Source organism: Acanthaster planci, linkage group LG21 (assembly GCF_054643075.1).
Source record: "Acanthaster planci isolate LZ-2023a linkage group LG21, COTS_SCS, whole genome shotgun sequence".
Classification (NCBI taxonomy): Eukaryota; Metazoa; Echinodermata; class Asteroidea; order Valvatida; family Acanthasteridae; genus Acanthaster; species Acanthaster planci.
This window is the reverse complement of record NC_141797.1, coordinates 7164630-7185286: the sequence shown is the minus strand read 5'-3', so window position 1 is coordinate 7185286 and position 20657 is coordinate 7164630. Positions and strand designations below refer to the sequence as shown.

Below are 20657 nucleotides of genomic sequence, written 5' to 3'. Positions count from 1 at the left end.
TACCAAATTCTGATTAGCCCAAAATATGCAAGCAATTTAAGTTGTACATTTTCTATTTTTTCCCTGTGCATTTAAACACCCTTTTTGCATCATAAGAATTATTACTGATGCTTCACAATTTTCTCATTAGATGAAAGAGCATACGATTTACTTGCCTGTTCTTACCAGTAAAACAATTTTCTAACAGCTTTGCTGGCCCGGGGCCAACAGGCAAGTGGTAATGTCAAGTTTGTTTGAAAATCTGATTCTTCTCTCCAAAGTCTGATTTTTTAGGATATTCAGTCTGGTTTTTGGTGTCGAGAGGTTGGTATCTCTGCTATTGTAATGATTTCCTGGCTTTGTAAAGACAGCACCCGCTATGCGGTGAAGTTTTCTCTTTTATAGAAAACAATTTATCATGCTAACCTATTATACAGTTTAGAATGTGCAGAGCCACACTTTGCAAAATGCCCTATGAAAGCGTCACCCTTGAGTTGGCCTAAAATGGCTCTGTATCCATTTTGGCAATTCCTGCAGAGACTTTTTTAAAGTTGACAAAAAGCAAGCTCTGCTATTTGTCTGAGAGTTTTTTGCCCTTCGATCCTAGAAAAAATGTACAGTATGTTTACATTCTTTGCTTAGGATGTGGCACAATGTCAACGATATAAATCACTCAGACCCTACAGTACATGACAAGAATGTCCTTGCTTGTTCTGGTTCCCCACTTTTTGAAAATTTCATCGGGCTGTAAACACTGGGCGTTTTGTACCATAACAGAATGTGCATTGCTGTATGCTGGGGCCAATAAAAATATGAACATAAAAGTTTTCCATGTTTACCAGAAAGGCATGTCAAGTTACATTGCAGATGTATGCATGCAGCTACAGAGCTTTGTGTCAGTTTGCCCATAAAAGGAGAAAGGAAGCCACAAGAGAATTTGATGATTCATATTTTCATATGCAACCAGATCTTATACATGAATGTGCACAATTACATCTGATATTTTGTGTGAGATGACACGCATTCATTTGGTTTTCACTGTACATGTACAGTACGTATGCAATACCGTACTGGCACATTGTAGGCATACATGTACATGTATACATTGTACAATTGTACCATTGTTTTGACCTCTGTTTTCTTGCTGTAGGTTTTACTTGGGTCTGTGGTGTGTTTTTAAAGGGCACTCAGAGCTGGTTCTGTACCCGCTATCACCAGCTGTTGCCCCCCACCTTTGAAAAGGTAGTTAGTTTGCCCCTCCCCCCCACTTTATAGGCCTATCAGCCATTGGAGGTACAGCACAACTTCATAATTAATTGTATTCTTTTCAGTCTAATGGCCAGGGCTTGCCTCCCCCCCACTTTTAAAATCATTTTGTCGCTGTTGCCCGCAATGCGGCATGTATGGTATCTGTAATTCTACATGGAGATGGAGACTTTGGGGGCTTCAATACGCCTTGAGATCTGAGGTCGGAGAACAAACTGTTCACACAGTGGTTGGTAAATATGGAATGGCAGACCAGTGAAAGGGGCAGGTCCAGAAGTGCCATTGTCCAGTGGAGGGATGAGGGAGAGCTTGGCAGCCACTGATGGACTTTCCAGTGTCTGTGTTCTCTTTCGGTTATGTAGCAGGTGCATACGTGTACCTTTATAGAGTGCCAAAGTGAGATGTAACTGTGAACCAGAAAGTGAAGTGCAAATGAATGGATTATGCGCACGTGTTGGTTCACGCGCCGGTTCTCTCGCTAATGCCCTTTACACACGTAACTCTGGCTGTGACGTATTCAGTTTGGTACTCTATAGGGTACAGGTGCCATACCTCATTCTGCAGGAGAGATGACATGCATCCATATAGGCACATAATCAACACACTGGCACTGGAAGTGGAAGGGGGCAGTGGCCCCCTCCACTTGTTCCACTGGGGCATGCTCCTCCCCCCACCCCCACTTTTTGCAGGGTCTGTGTAATGGGGTAAGGCTTGATGGATCGGCCTATTAATGACTGATGTCTGATGGTCTCATAACTTGCCCCTCACCGTGAAGAATTGTTCCTCTGCCGCTGAATCTGCATGTCTGTTTTCGAGCATGGGTGTTGGAAGAGACCATGAGTTATCCCAAGGCATAGTATTTTATGAAACTGAATGTGACATGTTCACACATATTTTTGCACAGTGCTGAGTTTACTTGTAAAACTGGGAGGTGGAGGGGGCAGATTTTGTTCTCGGGTAAATTTCCATTTACACTGCTCCACATTCTGGTTGATCCTGGTTGGCTGAAGTGCGCCCCCAATCGGCGAAAGAAAGAGAAGTGGTTACGAGCGGGTTCTTGCACGCGTTCTGCGTGTACGCTATTTTAAGACCATGCATGCCGGAATAAATTTGTTGTGAATACTCATCATGCTCCGTGTCAAACGCACTTATACTTGGACACCTATGTGGTGAGTTGGTACCAAAAGGACTGTCAATTTTATTTACAAACACGCCCTCTTTCATGTCTTTTGTTCCGCTCAGAGCGGATATACAGCTATTCAATCCTAGATGGGAAGGGAAAGGATGGATTAAAAGTACATGTAGCTTTGGGGGGTCATCCTCTCTGGTTGCTTTTGATCCCTAAAAATGAAAGGGCTGCTCGCAGGACAGGATGTCCGCTCACCTCAGTCACCAAAACACAGCAAACAGGTTGACGCCAAGCCCGCCCTATTTCACTGAGTTCACTTTCATCCCGTGCTTGAAGTTGAACATCTTGCCATTCGACAATGCATACCATCACGCACAAAGTGATCTTCAGTTACAGTGCGAGAGACGGACTGGGCCACTTTCCTGAAAAACAGTGCCACCAGTCCAATGCCTAGAGCGCCCATACAAAGGAAAAGCCAGATCCCGGCCAGTGTAACATTTGAGGCTACAAAAATTATGCCAATAATTCAGTGAATGTTGCACTGTGGGGGAAAAATGAGGAGATGGCATTGTTAGCATTTGCCTGCGGTCACGTCTGTGGTTAAGAGTTTGAAAAAGAAGGTGTTGAACCTGAAAACAAAAGACCACTTCATAGCTCTTGTTTTTTTTTTGACAAATAACCAGTGAAATGTGCTGTGGTTTTACCATTCCAAGAAACCAAAGTTTTGGGCCAGCCGGGATTCTTTGGACAAGTAGCATATTGTCCATGGGCATGTCAGTGGTACGAGAATGGTAGAGTGCAGCACATTGAGGGAAGTGTTGAAAAATGCATGATATATCAACCAAACTTTGCCTTGTTTGTCTTCCCTGTCAGCTGGCCAGTCCTTCACACATTTGCAGTCAACTCAATGTCATTGGAACATGCACAGAGAATGTGGTCGTCGACACTCCCAAGTCTCCGATATTTCATTGATTCGAAGGGAGTCGTCGTCACCTCCCATATGTTCTGCATGTTGAAAAAACAAAAAAATAAAGAATTGGTTTGTCACTATTAACAGGAAAGCGGGAATGGTTCGACTGTGTCCATTAATATTGAAAAGGGTTGTTGCACTTCATGTGTATTTACAGTGTACAATTGTACTTGTGCATGTGCTGTACATGTGCATGTACATGTACATGTACAGTACATGTTGCTATTGTAAAAAGGGGAAAAAATAAAACAAGGAAATGGATGTAACACAGTTTTCTATACGTGTTCATCTTCAATACATGTGTATACTTGTACTTTTGAAGAGTTTGTCTAAGAGTTGAGGGCAAAATGAAAGTGCGATGAATTTTTTTTAAAAGTCTTAAAAACATTTATTTAAAGCTTTTAGTGTCGTACTCGTATGTACATACACATGTGTAGCTTACTAAAATGCTCGTTTTAGTTTAATTAAAGCAGTAATTTTTGTCTTGAAAGCGTAATTCAGTGATAAAATTGGAGTTTGGTATTAGATTTTCCAACTTTACTGAAATTTTTCTCAGGATTTTGTGAAATATCTGTGTTAAGGGATTTCTCTTGAGTTGGTGGGAAATGTTAAGCCAATGTTTGTGTCTTGAAAAGCCTACCGCGGCTTTCAAAATTGATGGATAGCTGGTGGTGTTTCAGGCGTCAGTGAAGACATCAAGATTTGACATGATTAAGTCATCTTTTCCTGAACCATGATTCTCCGTGGTACGCAGCGTAAATGCGATTAGGAAACAATAAATTACTAACAATCCAGACTCTTACTTGATTTTTGTGTGGTGCGTGAAATAGACTTGGCCCAAGTCCCTGCCCACCTTCTCGTTGGAGGCACTCTGTGCAGTATGTAAACAGACTGCTGTGGCCTGATAATGGGCCTCACATGTGAACAAAAGAGGGCACTCTTTACCATGTACTTGGCAACCGCATCTGGTGAGGATAATCACCAAGCAGCCATGTTTTGTTGTTGCCTTTGTAACTGTATGACACAGTGATCCTTGTCATTTGATGAATGAAACTCACATCACGTGACATTCATTATTCCCTAAGGCTTAAAGAGTCCCATTCAGGCCATGGTGCATAGGACTTACTGTTCAACAGCTGTGGGGTTATCCCTGATCCTAGCTGTGCAGCTTTTTAACATTTGAACTTCACAAATTTGTGAACAGCAGAGCGACCTTATGTGACACCCACAGTCATGGCGGCAACGTCAACAGATGTGCCCTAAAGATGTTGACATCCGTTTCCGTTATTGATTTCAAAGACTTAATGGATGCAGCAGACACGGATCTGTATTGCAGATATATGAAGCAAATCTTTTAGGATCAATACTATTGCTCGCTTGAAGAAATCTGGATTTTTCTGTTTCACTTCCAGTTCTCATGAAACGGAAGAGACTAGATCTGCCTTGTGAAAATACTTCTCCCATCCACTCTGAGCCACTCAATATTTTTGTACACAACCGAGGTTAGGACATTGTGTTTTCTAATGTATTGTTCTACTCTACAATATTCAACTCATCCGCAGACATAGAACAGGCTCTTACACACACACCACTGATAACGATGGATTAACCTAGCGAGGACTACATGTGCTATAAGTGAAACGTGGACACTGGTTCCAACATGCGCCGTTCTGTCTGCAAATGTTCATGAACAGTGCATCCTGCGTCTATGTGCACGTCTATATGCCCCTTCCAATCAGGAATACACTTATTTCTGATTGAGAATGCACGCGGTGTGTTGTGTGTGATTGGGAGAGTGTGCGATGTCCCAATCAAGGAACGCACTCATCACCAGATGTCAGGAATGCAAGTGTGCTTCTCATTACAAATGGAATTGGAACATTCGTTTCTCACATTATGTGCAAGTATTCAATCTTCATCCTTTCTTGCCCTTTGATTATCATTTATCTCTCCTTGAAATGCCACGGTCGGGCCTTATAACAACTGCTCAAGTAAATTCCAGATCATTTGTACGAGTACAATAACATTCAACTAGCCTGACTATTAAAAGCAGACGTGCACGTTGTCCAATTTTTGGTTAGACTTGACCAGGTCCCTTCTTGCTGTTCTGGGCATGCGCTCTGTATGGGTGGACTGTTAACTTAAGGTCCAGCACTGGGCGATCCTTGAACATGCCCAGATCCTCCAAAATCCATGCACAGGTAGTTTTGGAAGGATTTTGAGGGATTGAGGAAGGTGTTGGGGTACCCGCCACTTTCCCCTGGAGAGCCTGCCTTTGGTTTCCTGCACAGTGGAGGAGTTAGAAGGAAGGTCCCTTGCAAGATGGCCTTGGAAGTTGTACATGTACTACATGTTCTTGGTCAAGCCCAAAGATCGTATAGCGCCGCATAGCGGTGCAAGGAGAACTTCACCATGAATACACCTTGAACCGCGCAGGCGTGTTGCTTGCTCAAATGGCGCCCATGGTGATTACACCTTTTGGGCAGAGTTATCCATCTTGTGCCTTCGATCATTGGTCTAGCCTCTGCACCGTTCAGTTGTCAGCAGGGAGCCTGATTGGTGTTTCAACATTGCATGTGCGTGTACAAAAGAAAGCATGACCAGAGTCACATGGGAACAGCGATACTCAACACAGTATCTGCCCTGTCACTGCTGCCATATGCCAACTCGCATGCGTGCGTTGTTCTCGAATTATCGTTTTGTAAATACCAACAGGTTCTTAGCCAATCTGTCATGCATATTTTCAAAGCTCCTAACACACCTGCCCCCGTCCTTTGTGTCCTTTCAGAAACAGACTGCCATCAGCACACCCAATGACCGCTGTGTGGTCTGCAAGAAGACAGTCTACCCCATGGAAAAGGTCACAGCGGACGGCACCACCTACCACAAGACGTGCTTCCGCTGCACAGAATGCAACACGTGCCTTAGGTGAGTCGCAACTGGCCCTCCCGTTCCTCTGCCCACTTTAAACCCTAAAAGAGCTGGGTTATTTGGCCCATCGCACAGCCCCCCAAGAACTTGGCTAAGCCACATCCAATTTTTTAAAATCTTGGCAGGCATATACATGTACAGACACTCCGAATCATTACAAATATAAAGATTCAACTCAAATGGAGTCACGGCTTTGTTGTTGCGGTCATTTGGAGTTTATGGCTACGTGGGGCCAGTACAGCCCCAGTGGGGCATGTGGGAAAAGTACACAGTTTGGCCGACCCATCTGGGGAAAGTGCACGCTGCGTGAGAACGGTATGTTGAATTTTTGCAAAAACTGTGTCAAGTGGCCGCTAAGAGTTACTCTAAAACTCCTTAAGCCATGTTCAACTTCTGAAAGAAATGTGCTGCGGCAAAATCTGAAGAAAAAAAAAAGTGGGGAGGCAGGTTTGCTCCCTCCCCCCGACTCTTTTAGGTTAATGTCTCCGTCTGCCGCGTAGAGTTAAATCCAATATTTTGTTCTCTTGGTAAGTATAATACCTCCAATAATAGACAAATTCACAAGGAAGCCATTGCTGATCTTATTCCCTGAATCTATTTTATAAATTGTGAACTGTTGATTAGGATAGAACCAGACTATTTTGTGATTGGCATATATCCCAAGCTTCCCTATCAATATTGTTCCAAATCTGGCTGATAAAATTACTTCTGGTACTCATACATATGCTTAATCCCAAATTTGAAACTACTCATCAGATTAGACGGAAGTATGGTAATTCGTCATGAAATTTCATATTATTGCTTTAATTTTTACTCCCAACTTTGGAACAACGAAAAGTTAACCTCACTTTTAATTTCAATATGGCTGCCCATGAATGTCTATATGCCCATCATACCATTATATCCAAGGGAATAAGTTCTTACAATCTCAGGAATTTCTACCACAAAAGTGTGGACTTTCAGAGATGGAGTCATTCAGGTGTTACTACTTTCTAGGACTTTTCACATTTTCGCAGCCATTTGGGAGAGACATTGTTCCTTGTGAGCCACCATACTTTGTGCCATTTGAGCTACATGTTTCACAGGCCCTGAGGATATTTGTCGTCATCACAACGGCTCTGCTGGGTGTTTTTTTTTTTTACATTTTTTGTTGTCCCCTAATCTCATCCATCTTCCTCTCCCCAGAGTCATTCACAGACAAAAAATTACATCAGAATTGAAGAGCAATGTACAGGGAAGGGATATTTTGTAGGTTCTTGCCCAACTCCTGCTCTGCATGGGAAAAAAAGACAAGTTTTTCTCTCTGCTCTGTTTTCTGCCGAGTGGGAACTGACAGAGATAGACATGAAATGTTTCAGCGCACCAAATACATATCCCAACTTTTGGGTTCTCCCCGCCCCCTCCCCTTCCATAACATATTGAAAAATTTCCAGACCAGAAATTTTTCGGGAGCCGCGTGAAGAATTTCTGGCTGTTTGCCTGCCCCCGCCACTGTCTGTTTTTAAAGGAGGTCAACGTTCCTCGCAGGTGCTGCATGCACGCTACGTGTGCACGTGCACTTTCAACTGGCCTGAATAGCCTCCACAGCATGCGTGACGAGAATGGTTCACAGACATCTTAGGTCCTCAGTGCATGAGAGTGTCGACATTTTGTCAGTTGATTTTTCAAAATTGAAGGAGATACCGGGTACCGGTTGAGCCCAGGTTGGACCATTTTGCAATTTGGCTCGATGCCTCCTGAAAATCATACCACAAAAGTGTACTGTACTACTGGTTCCTTGCACAGTGGAAGATTCCGGAAGATTCGCAGACAAAAATGGCCAAAGCTAGAATTTTGCAGTGCAGCAGATGTCACAAATGTGATGTTGGCACAGCTGAGGATTTTGGAGAACTCAGGAAGGTCGCTGGTTGAAATATCATTGGTTGTCAACTATTTTCAGTTCAATGCATGAATGAGCCGTGAACAGTAGTACTCTACCAGTACATAATTGCACTGTGAGTGTTGCATTGCAACTCATACTCAGGTTCATTTACATATTTTGATACTTTACTCATACTCATGAAAATAAACTCATACTCACAAAAAATGTACATGTACTCACATGGGCACTTTACATGCATGGTGAAGCTCTTGTACTCATGTTCGTACTATACTTAAATGCAAAAGCACTCATTCTCATGGAAATGTACCGTACTCATCTACAGCAGTGCATTGCATCGCACTGATTGAGGCTGTGACTTCACATTCGCTCTTTGCACGCTGCCGCCATTGGCATGCAGAGCCTCGATCTGGCAGCTCCACACAATCAATATGGCCGCTTCATTGATTCCCGTGCATGTTGCTTATGTAATTTGGCACCTGCTGCGTTAGTTCTTGTACCATGTAATTGGACAAAGCAATTTTGATGCGATTGTACAAGCTGTTAGGTTGACTGGTTGAGGCTCTGCATGCCTACGGCAGCAGCATGTGAAGATCGAATGGACACTGAGCAAACACAATCAAACCCTCACTTTCTTCACAGTAGGTTTGCGCATGAAATTCTTGTCACGGGGCTGTTCATTTCTTACTCACACCTGTCTTTTTTCCCTTTCCTTTCAGCCTCGGCAACTTTGCCCAATCCAAACAGTTCCTCTACTGCAAGCATCACTTCAAGCAGCTCTTTAAACTGAAGGGTAACTATGACGATGCCTTCGACGGAAGCTCGCGATCCTCGCGCAAAGCCGGCCTGGCAGACTCAGGTACCCATAAGTAGTGAGACCTTGTAGACGGTGGGAGCCACCAAGCCGAGAGCCATAATGACGGGACAAAAGCAATGGCTCTGGCTCACGTGTTGAAGATGTGTCAGTAAATTCACAACAGTTTCATTAATGGTCACCATAACTTTGTTTCGTTTCCGTGAAGAATATGAGAAAACATCAGGGTTTCCTGGATGAAGTGTAACTGATATCGTTAGATTAAGAATTTTACATGTAAGTTAGTAATTAATACGGTTTACTTCCATGTGATTAAATTCATACAAGGAATCAAATCTGGGATTTTGACTTGGTTTAGATAACCACCGAAATGAGGTACATGTATACCCGTTCAAGTAACTCAACCGCATTTAGAAGGTGGGCTTGGGGACTTATATTGTGCCAAATGTACAGGGACGCCATCAAATAAACACTAACATTGGGGGGAACCGGCCGAACAGCTAGGAAATAATTGATAGACTGCAATGTTTAGGTAAGGAGAAATTATGCAACTACCCCTTATGGAGACCCTGTTCTTAGTAACGTTTGTACGAAAACTTCCAGTCGGGTGGCGGGGGGTTGAAGCATCCAGTTTTTTAGATTTGTTGAAAGGGCTTGGCAGTGTGTAAGCTGAAATGTTCCGGCAGCTAAAGCCACCAGCATTTATGTTATTGTTTGTTTGCTCGCAATATGCCAGCAGCATTCAAATGTCACAGTATTTTGGTTTCTTTCTTTTTCAGATTTATATTTTTCAAGCTCTATTTTCCTGCAAATTTCATGGTTCTTTGCAAAGAAACCTGTTTAGGTCTCTCTTGTTTTTTGGGGTTTTTTTGGCTGATTTTACTGTAAGATATGCATGTACGGGTGTCCATACAATTTACCTACAGGGGACCAGGATGCACACGTATTTGTACGGACCTTTCTGGTGATAATACTGGTGAAATTGGTTTAAGTGGTATAGAGTAGATTAGTTTTCAGTTTTATTCCTAGCCCCACTGACCTGTGCCAACCAATTCCCTCTATGTCATTTGCAGGACATAACAGCATTAGCACAGGACCCCATGTTCTAACCAGGAACTAAATTTCAAAATTAAAAAAAAAATCCTATGTTTATGTTCATCTGCCAATCCCATGTCCATGCCAAATAGCAGGCTACAATCGCATCTTGGGCTGGATTTTTTGGTACTTTTTGGGGCAACAGAGGAATTCCAGCGCAGAGTGGTACTAGCCCACCTGCAATTTTTTTGCGATTCATGAACTAATCAGTTCATTTAGAAAATAACAAATCATGCAGTACCCACCTGAAATTAACTTGAAATGAAACCCTACCCCAAAGCCCCACCATATTGATGGATACATGTAATAACGTCCCCTGGTGACGAGGCCGTTTGAAGAGGGCAAAAAAGAGGGGGGGGTGGGGAAAGACACAATTCTACGTGTAAATTACACCAGGTTATCAGAGGGCAAAATTGATTGAATCCAGCAAATTTTGAAATTGAAAAAAAAAAAAAGATTGTTCTGTTAACCTTTCTCACGGTGAGCGCCGTCTACAACAAGGTACCAGTAGTAGGGAAGGAGGTAACTGTTGGGGTGTGATGGTGGTGCAGGACATTGTCTGGGTTGATAAAATGTTTTGCATTGGGAGGCAAGGAAGCAAAGGAGTGCTGCAATGCACACCCCTAGGTTACCTGAGAAACATTCCATCAGGGTCACATGATAGATTCCATCATGTCATGTGTGAGCACATAGAGGGCGCTATACACGATCATCTGGGGAGGATATGAGATTGGTGGCATCCAGAGAATGGGTGAATGAGCGACTTTTAGTTGACAAGGTCAAGAATTAAGGGCTTTTTGACCCTCAACTTTCAAGGCATTTCATCTGGGAAGCATCCTGAAGTCTCTCACCGTGCAGGAGGATGGTTACTCCTGATTTTTACTTCAGATTTTCAATTGGTGAGAATTATCCAGCCCTGGGAAAAAACTGGGCTGTACCTTCCTCATTCCCCACCAAATCCTCCATAACCCTGTCAGTGGATTGAAGGCTCTGGCAGGGTAAATAATGTGGGAGCATGAACCTTTGCCCTCTGACCAGATGCCAGGGGATATAACACATATTGTACCTTACTCTCCAAAATGTCTTTAATCCAAGTCTGGATTTGACAAATCGGAAATTTAAAAAAAGACAAATTTGTCAGATTATGATGGAATCAGATTTCCAACAGCTGTATATATACCATCAAAATCAAACGGACTCTTGCTCCAAAGCTTACTTGCTCTTTGGTTGTTTCTGTTACTTTCTTTGCACACCTCTGACAGTATGAAAATTTCACTCTGTGGGATTTCTCCAACTTGAACGTAATCCCTTGGAATTATTCCATGCTTACTGGACTTCATGTTTTAAGTACAACAAATGCTTCAGTGTTCTCTTCATCACTGATGACAGTACGTCAAGGCAAAGAACCCAGCTCAGAGGATGATTGCTATAGTGCCCTCTACAGTTACATGTATACCATTGCGCTATAAACACTCAGGGAGTCAGGGTAGGGCTAGTGGATAAGGTCAGAGTTCACTGGGTTTTTTCTGCCATTTTGTGTTCCTCGTGGTTTTTTGGGGGGGTTGCCTTTCTCTGTCATTTTCTTTGCCCAATCTAAAGACACCCAACTAATATTTCGTTACCATCGGGGTGCCTCGTGGGTCATTTAAACACGCATTTGGTTTTGTGCACTTCAAACCCTTTTCAGATCTTTCATTCTATGTGCATTTTTTTTTTGATATGTTGTATTTTGTTTTGTGTTCTTTTCGTTTTGTGCCCGTTTAATCCTGTTTTACTTCAGTTGGTATCAAGCATAGAGCAGACGACTTTGTTTTCTTTTTGGGAGGGGGACAAAATATCACCATGTATCAGTACACATGTCCACCCACTCTCAAGTGGGTAGGCGTGTGTACTGAATCATGAATAAGGCATGAAAGTTACATGCATCCGAGCCAGGTATTTTGGGGGGGGGGTTGTAAATTCTGCCCTTCTTTTCTCCCCACCTCTGCCCCGCAATGTGGCTGAGGCTAGAAGGGTGTGCTCTCGCGCTGGCGTGAGTCTTCACACGCAAGGTGAAATCACTGAGAGTCTTTGACGTAGAAAAAAAAGTGCCACCAGGGGTCGGCCGTTGATAAACCTTTGTGATGGACAGCCACCATTGGCTGGACTTTAATAACGTCGTGAAATCTTGGTGTCAGGCAGGAGAGAGTGTTGTGGTTTTCCTTGACAGTTGTTTAATTATTTTTTTCTCTTGATAAGGTCAGATCGTTGAGATCTTTTCGCTCACGTTGCGCTCATCTTCCACTTGCTAAGCTATGATTCACATGTTCATTGTATGCAAGTGTATCATTTTGCATTGTCATGCAAATTATACAGGGAAGTGATGAGTGTCATAGGTTATCCAAGTTGAATTTTGCTTTGTGGTCATCCCTAGGCAGGGTTAAAACAAGTCCAGCAATTTGGGTTGGGGATAGGATTGTCTTTATTTAAATAATTTTTTTTGTTTTGCTTTGTTTTGTTTTTGGGGGGGGATTTGTTTCTGCTTAGGGTATTTTTTTCCCACCAAATCGTTGCTGAAGCATTATTTCCTGATAGCTTCATGTGCATGCAAAGAAGTTGCCTGGCAGGTTGAAGATCGGAATGCCTTAAATAAAAAAGAGAAAAAAGAAAACCTGCCATGCTTTCTGAGGAGACACTGCACACTCATGTGTTGCAATGAGCAACAGCTTTGTGTCGATGTCAGCGAGAGATTTTTTTTGCAGAGAAGGCTTTTGGATTACTGCCCAAGAGCTGGGTTTTTTTGGGTTCTCGCTTACTCCCTCTTTCATTTCTTGAGGAAGAAGACGAATGTTCTTAGAGAATAGGTTTGGAAATAAAGATGAGCGGGGGCATATTGGGGTCGGGGAGTGTTCGCTCTTCCTTTGTGTTGTCCTGCTTCCAAATAGAATCCAACAAATATCATTTGCACCGGCTCATTCGTCGGCGCGTGTCATTTTTTAGTCGCGTCAGAGTGATCGATCATGCGTTTTGGCCAAATGCAGTACGTAGCCATAGGCTTTTTTCTATAGTTGGAAGGTGAAATTTCCACATCATGAAGTTGTGTTTGCTCTACCTGTTTGAAGTTTGAAGTACGCGGACGCGTACTTCAAGATCCCACCAAAGCAGTCAGAACATACAAAAAAAAGACAGTTCATCATCGCTGACCTATATGTACATATTCATGTAAACATTTCCTTCTTTTTCAGCAAAAGTACAACTTGAATGAAGGCATTTAAAGAGTATTCCTGCATGATCTTTTTCTGCCATGTACATGTTTGCCTTCTCATATATACATGTACATCTGCACATTTCCAAACTTCATCTCAAGCCTCTTCAATGGATCATTTTCATGGTGTTCCCTCTCTGCCATGTAGTGTAAGTGCAGGCAGGATGCAGAGCTTCGTGGTTGGCAACTCAGAATTAAACGAATTCAGTCGAGATATCACTTTGACTGCAATTCAACAAAGATGTATTTCACAATTCTGACGATGAGTGGATATGCATTGTGCGTGAGCAAGTGAGTGTGCTATTCAACTTTGCCATAGTGATGGACAGCGCATTCGTGTAAGTATAAGCCTCGCAATTGCAATCCATTCTAACCGGAAGCACGCCCTCATTTGGCAAAGAAGATACCCGACGTAGAAGCTGGCGGAGACCATTTCGAGTGCGCATGTACCTTCAGTGTGCGCACAATATATTCCCACAAAAAGGATGTCGTTGCTGTATAAAAAGAGACCATCTCCAGTTCCTCCATGGAGTGGTTGCGCTGCTGCAAAGCCAGATTTGCACATTCATGCTGATTTGCTCAGAAGCTTCGTGCATATGTGTTGGTTTATCAACAGGGAAACAAAGATTCTGTTCATGTACACAGGGTTCCCGCGGCCTGGAAAAGTCAGGAAAAAGTCATGGAAGTTTGTTTTTGTTTTCCAGGCCTGGAAAAGTCATTGAACTTTGTAAAAATAATCAAAGTCATGGAATTCTCAAACACTGTGTGATTTATGTTATCAGAAATAAAGTGCACGAAATGTGTGATTTTATTTGCAACTTTAAATGTCTGAAGAGTCTGAAGAACGTGCATTATTATCGGGTCATGGATTTTCATAATTTGGTCTTGGAAAAGTCATGGAATTTAATTGTCCTTTGGGTGCAGGAACCCTGTGTATATTAGTATACATGTACTAAACACTATTCACAACTTGTGCCTTTCTCGTTCGTATGCCTTGTGGGTAGAAATTATAAATTATAATGTTGGTGTGACACTGAGTGGAATTGAGGAGTCTGTTGAATGAGGACGGGTGTGCGTAGTCACGTGTGCCTTTTGACATTTGACCTATACTGAGGACATCATGCTTTGTTGACATGCATGCTCTCCCGTGGAGTTTTGAATGTGTGGTTCCCTCCCGGCTCCCCTCAGAAAGTGTGCCTGTGAACAAAGTGTGACACTCTCATCATCATATGGACTTTACTGCCCTGGGTGGTTCCGCGGCATTTTTTGGCCATGCAAAGAGATGTCATCGTACCAATTTGTGGAAAGAGACAGAGAACGAGCTTGACCAAACTTCACACGGAACTGTCTGTTTCTCTGAATGCTCCACACAATGGAATTCAGTGTGTCAGTATGGAACTCCGCTGTAGTAGTACATAAATGACTATGACTGATGAGGAATTTCTTCGGAAAGGATGTTAGAATTTCTGCATCATTATGGTAACGCATCAGCACGTGTACCCTCTTTCACTGAGTAGTCCGTTTACCGGAAGGCCTAATGCGTTCTAAAACTTGGCTGCAGCTTCTGGCTTCCGTGTTTGAGAAAAATTGCTTTGGAAAGGATGTTAAAATTTCTGCATCACCGTGGTAACACTTCAGCACCTATACCCTCTTTCACTGAGTAGTCTGTTTACCGGAAGGCCTAAGGCTTTCTAAACATTGGCTGCAGCTTCTGGCTTCAGTGTTTGAGAAACCCTCTTCGTGGTATGGTATATTCAAAGGCAGTGATCAGATGCCTGCAGAAAACAGGAAAAAACTACTTGTGTGGCTTATGGCTTCAAGAAGAACTATGTGTACACATAGACTTAGCCGTAGCATCCTACAGCAAAGGAACTGTCTGAGCCACAACCTGATGCCATAGCTGAAGCCAGAGTTTCTGGTCACTGATCCGGTTTCATCAACCCAACCTGTAAAATTCCCATTTTTGCCAATCTCTGGTTTGCTTCCTTTCCTCCTCTGTCTTTGCTCATCCCCTCCCGTTGCATGACTAATTTGCAGACTTCACCTCCACGTTTTTGCTTTGCACATGCTTATTTACACTCTCTTTGCACAGTTAACCGCTTTTGGCTCTCATTATTTTTGCCCCTGTAAAGCTTCATTTCTTGGGACAAGGTTTGCTATGAATTGTGGGTTGGCATTTGTGGGCCATTTTGTTTTGTGAGACATTTTTGTGACAGAACCATTCATTACATCTGATCTAGATTTAGATATCAGTTCCTTTTTTCCCTCTGTTTTACAACTTGTTCAGTACCCAGTTCCGCTGCTAAATTGAAAGTTTCCATTTAATACTAACCATGCAAAGTACATGTAGTAGTTATTATTACTTTACGGCAGGAGAGTCCTCTAAGTTGGCTTCCACTATTTTGTCCTACATTGGAAGAAAAGGATAGCAGTGCTGGGACAAGAATTGTCCCTCTTTTAAGTAAAAACAGCTTTTGGGGGAAAGGGGATTGCTATAAAGTGACAAACATTTCCCATCCACTGTAAAAAGAAATCGATGCAGACTTTGGTTCCTGGGTAGAGTGCTTGTAATCAGCACATTTCAGTCAAAATGGGGAAATGCTTAGTCAAAATGATGCGAGCATATTGTGATGAAAAAAGTCGAGTATTTGCAGTGCCTGTTCCCACCAAAAAAATTAGTCTCTGTTTGTGACTTTCAAAATCTCATCCAACTTCCAGCATTAGACAAGCAGTTTTAGAAGTTACACATACTGGTCCCCCCCCTCCTCCCCGGGTCTTATGTCATTAATTCTAAGCTGCTTCAATCCAAAAGGCCTCAGTTAACATCGCTTTGAGTGTCAAGCTGGTTTATGGTCGTGCGTAGGTCTTTAACATTTCTCGTCCCTTTCATCAGTGGATGTGCACATGTACTTAAAACGCCAAATTTTGTTCATAATGTTGCAAATATTCAAAACTATTCTCCAGAAATGGAGGCACTAATGGAAACATAAACTTGTGGCAGGCATAAATTGGCCGACATGGTTGAATGGCTGTGCACTCTCTTTGCCTTTAGTTCAGACAAGTTTTGCTGTAATGTCAATTTGTCACCAGCCTGAACATAGTGTGATGAAAGTGTGTTGCTGGCTATCAGTTTACTGTTGAGTTTTGTTCGGGGGATAAAAAGGAACGTAGGAACCCTTTTTAAAAAATTGTTTAGGCCCCAAAATTGTTACGTTTCTTCTTTCCTGAAAGTGCGATCCTTAAGATTTTTTGGGGGGGGAGGGATCCTAGGAAAATGTGAAATTGGAAGTAAAGGAAGACAAAAGTGTCTATTTTGGTTTAAATATGATGCCAAAAGGTTCAACAGACTTACTCATGCTGCGACTAGTACCCTTTAAGGTATTGTTCATTTGGTCTCAAACAATGGCATTGCTTTGAACATTTAGCATGCACTGAATCAGTATACACGTGTAAATGAAAGTGCCCCCTCAATATTTTTTTTTTCATGCGTGCCATGACTGTAGGCCATGACACTTCAAACATCTAACAAAAGAAACCCAGTGCACTGGCAGTGAGCGTCCACTGTTCTTGCGCCGTGCTTCTTTTGTTAGATGTTCATAGTGTGAGCAGTCTTGTGCCGTTTAACCTGTATGTTGTGGCTTACTTTACCATATAAGTACATGTATGAGCGTACATCTCCTTTGTTTTTTTTTGTGGAACCTGTTATCTGCCTTAAGTTTTACTCATCTCAGACTGCTTTAACAAATTTCCTGCATTTATAAAGGGGCTGGTCGAAAGCTTTAACTTACTAAAACAAATAACAATATGCTCTCGCCTTTTGTTTTGGGGGTGTTTTCTGACCGGCTAGCAGGTGACAGAAATACAGTTGGTGTGGATGTAGGCAAATGATGCATGTCCCGGAAAAATTGGCATGGCATGATGAGAGCTGCTGTCACGGAAATAGAATGTCCAGCCTGAGCTCTCTCAAAGAAGGGGTTGGGGAGCAGATGACTTGGAGTATGTGACATTTGTGACCCATCCTTTTAAAGTTTGTTCTGTGAGTCCAAGAAAAGATGAATGCTGTGTAGGTTGCATGATTTCAGACCCTCCCAACTCTGGTTGGCAGTAGATAAAAGAAAAAAGAAATATAGTGTCAGAATTTTTACAACGTTTTCCAGTGCAGGCATAGTTTTTTATTTACACAGTTAAGGCAACTGAGCACTTCATATTAAAATTTGTGGTTTTTCTTCCACTCTTTCAACTTGTAGATGCCAAAGTGTAACCCTGGCTTAAATTTGTAGTTTGTGGATTTTTCTATTTTTATACAAATACCTTACTTTGTGACTTCATTTCATGTAGTCCTGTCAAATACATTTTGAAGACTTTGCTCAAGTCTGAATCCATACTTGAAGTTTGGCTAGCTTTACATTCCACCACGTTTGATGTTTCATGTTTGTCTGCCATCATACATGTACCATGACTGCTGCCCTCATGCATACATGATCATGTACTGGTACTTGTCCAATGTACATGTACATCTGCACATGTACACAAATGGTTGAAGGGAGTAGTCTCGTAGCCGTGACACAGCTTTGAAGGAGGCTTGTTGCAGGCAGTGGCCTGTACAGTATAGGGTCAGACTTGAGTGGAGTTTAAGCATTGAGCCAGTTATTGTACACCCTTGGAGCGTAAATTCTCCGTCTCTCCTCACAAATTGCGGCCAATAAAAGAAAGCCACGGAGCGTGAATATGATGAAACCGTAGAGCGTGACTGAAGTGAGGGTCCTGAAATCAAGAATGACGCTGCTGAGATTTGTGCATCGCGCTTCACTTGTCACGTGGGGAAAGTCAGCTGGCAAACTCACTGCACCGTTGTCTGTGCAATTTGCTTTGGCCTTCAGACCGAGGAGGAAAGGAGGGGAAAAATCACCAGCAAACTTTCACATTTTCTGAAGGGAAAGAGATGATCTACTCGGCGTTCTGTGCAAGCCGCATGCATGTGAAAGTAAATGGAGAGTTTAGGCTCCACTACAGGCTCATCAATATATAAATGTAACAGATTTTTTTTCTACTGTCATATCCCTGTATATTTCCCATGAGCCCCTATAATCTGCCATCTTTGATGCCAGGCCATGTCAGACATCCCTCTCCTGGCTACGGCTATTGACTGCGGTGCAGTTATGGTAGAAAGCCAAAGTCGCAGCCACAGGATGGGTGATTTGGACAAGGGCCTCACATCAAGTATGGCACACTGTAGGGATGTAACCAAGAGTGTTAGAGAAGGAATTACGGACTGTATCAATTAAGCTGCGTTAGTTTGTAGTAGGACAAGTGTAAAGCTTTATCTCAGCACACTCGATCCTTGTGTGTTTTTCAGCATGTGTTATTCATGGAGGGTCTGGAACCAGTTTTGATTGGTTGATAATGTGGTTTCTATGGCAATATGGAAACAATGCATGATTGGCATAGTGGTGTCCACTACTAAACACTCTGGCAGACCTGTGGCACCCCTTTGGCGGGAGGAGCTCCTTTTTGAGAGTGAGTGGGGCTTTGTGATCAGGGAATAGACACTGGTGATTCGCAATGTGCATGCCATGGCGATCTTAACAATGTTGCCCCACAGTAAATGTTGAATGAGTCAGTTGAGTATTTCAAACTGGCCAGGTCTTTCTGGAGCAAAGCTCGCGTGTGAGGTGGTGCATGGCCACCCTGAATGGCACAAATAGGGCAGACAATCACTCTCACGCATACTGCTGTTCCCGAATGACCTCGGACATGCTTCGGTTTGGCGCATGCACTGTAGAAATATCAAACCGGTTCATTAGGGTTGGGCCTAAACAATGGCAGTGGATGTTGAAGCATCTCTTCCGTGAACATGATGTACATTGCTATTTATGAACAGGCTTTCCTGGACCAGTTTTGGTTCATTCCCTGTTCATCAAGTTCACCCACTCCAGCTGCGACCCTCTCCCCATCTGGGAGAGATGCAGAATCCTTCATAAAAATGGCTTGGTAGTTACTTTGTCACGTCTTGAGGTGAGACACATAGTTTTTCTACGTGCTTCTCACAGAGGTCATTATTAACTAGTCAAGACTGGTGCGACCCTCATGAAGGCATGTTGCCTTTATAATTACTTGCACAAAATATTCATTTTGTTGTCACTATTTAGTTTTGTGTTTCTTTCTTTCCACCCTGTTGATGAAATAAACATACCTTGTCCTGGACATGACATGTGCCGTTGTCACATCATTTCATTGCATTTCCTGTAGTTAGGATTGGAGATATCAAAGACCAGTTTGCCAACCATGCATCCTGTCTGTTGCCTACACACTAACTCTCAGCCTCACTTGTCAATCAGTCGTCATTCTTCCTTTCTCTTGCCTGTCTGTCCTGCGTCGTTAGCATCCCTTGCGAAGACCCGCCACTCTCACACCCATCCCCACCCCCCCCCCACCTGCGACCATGTTTTCTGCCACCAGTGCTCTCCCTGGCTCATTGATCTTCCACAAGTGCAGGAGTTTCAAGAGACGACTTTACTAGTGTCGAGACTATCTCAAGACCAGTCCCGAGACCTTCACAAGATCACCACAAGACCGTGTCACGAGTACAGTGTGGACCATGCTAAAGCATTGATTTGGTTAGCAACTTGTGAATAGCTTGTCATTAAAATTCAGACCAGTACTCAATTGTTGGTCTTGTTGAGGTCTGTTTGGGTCTTCCGATGGTCTTTAGAGGTCTCGACTACAACAGCGTGACTTTCATCTGTAGAAACTGTCTCCACAATCACTCAGACACTGTGGTGCAAGGCTGTTACATAATATAAAGCACATGATCAAGCATCACTGATGATCATATCACTACAATGCACTTACACATTTCAGACTCCTGTTTCGAAAACTTTAAATGTAGACATAATAATGCAATTTAGCCGTGGAGCGCTGTTGTTTTTTTTAGTCAAATAACTCCCTAAGAGTGGTGTAAGACAGCCCATAAACATAAGCAGAAATGAAAAGCCAATCCACATTGCCCTTCTAAGGATGATTGAGGATTCTTTTCTGTAGACGTGTTCAGTGCACCTTTCGTCCATACACATAATTTCACTGAGAGCATCCTTCGAAATTGTATTGGTGTGACAAGTAGAAAATGAATAGGAGTACAGAACACACTCACAACATGCTTTGGAAAGGCACTTTGATTTCAAGGATACCATAGCCAAGATGATTGACTTTGTCAAAAGATGTATGGCTCTGGCTAGGTACAAAACCAGCCTGCAAAAAGACGTGTGCACAAACATCTCTCGCTGTGTTTGCAGTGAGCAAGTACGAGTGACTTGTGCAATGTTGCCGACAGTGTACATGGGTATGTCGAGA

General features: G+C 42.8%; 1 protein-coding gene across 9 annotated transcripts in view; it reads left to right on the top strand.

The window, feature by feature from the left end:
* The window catches only part of LOC110982353 (uncharacterized), an 85988-nt gene that overhangs the window by 52237 nt on the left and 13094 nt on the right, over positions 1-20657 (top strand). For 8 of the 9 annotated variants that reach the window (XM_022240696.2, XM_022240697.2, XM_087131333.1 and 5 more), the window contains 2 exons: positions 6133-6272; positions 8874-9013. The exons of the other annotated variant lie outside the window; for it this stretch is intronic. In XM_022240696.2, coding sequence (XP_022096388.2) covers positions 6133-6272; positions 8874-9013 — 280 coding nt within the window. The remainder of the gene's footprint in view (positions 1-6132; positions 6273-8873; positions 9014-20657) is intronic. 9 annotated transcript variants of the gene reach the window in all.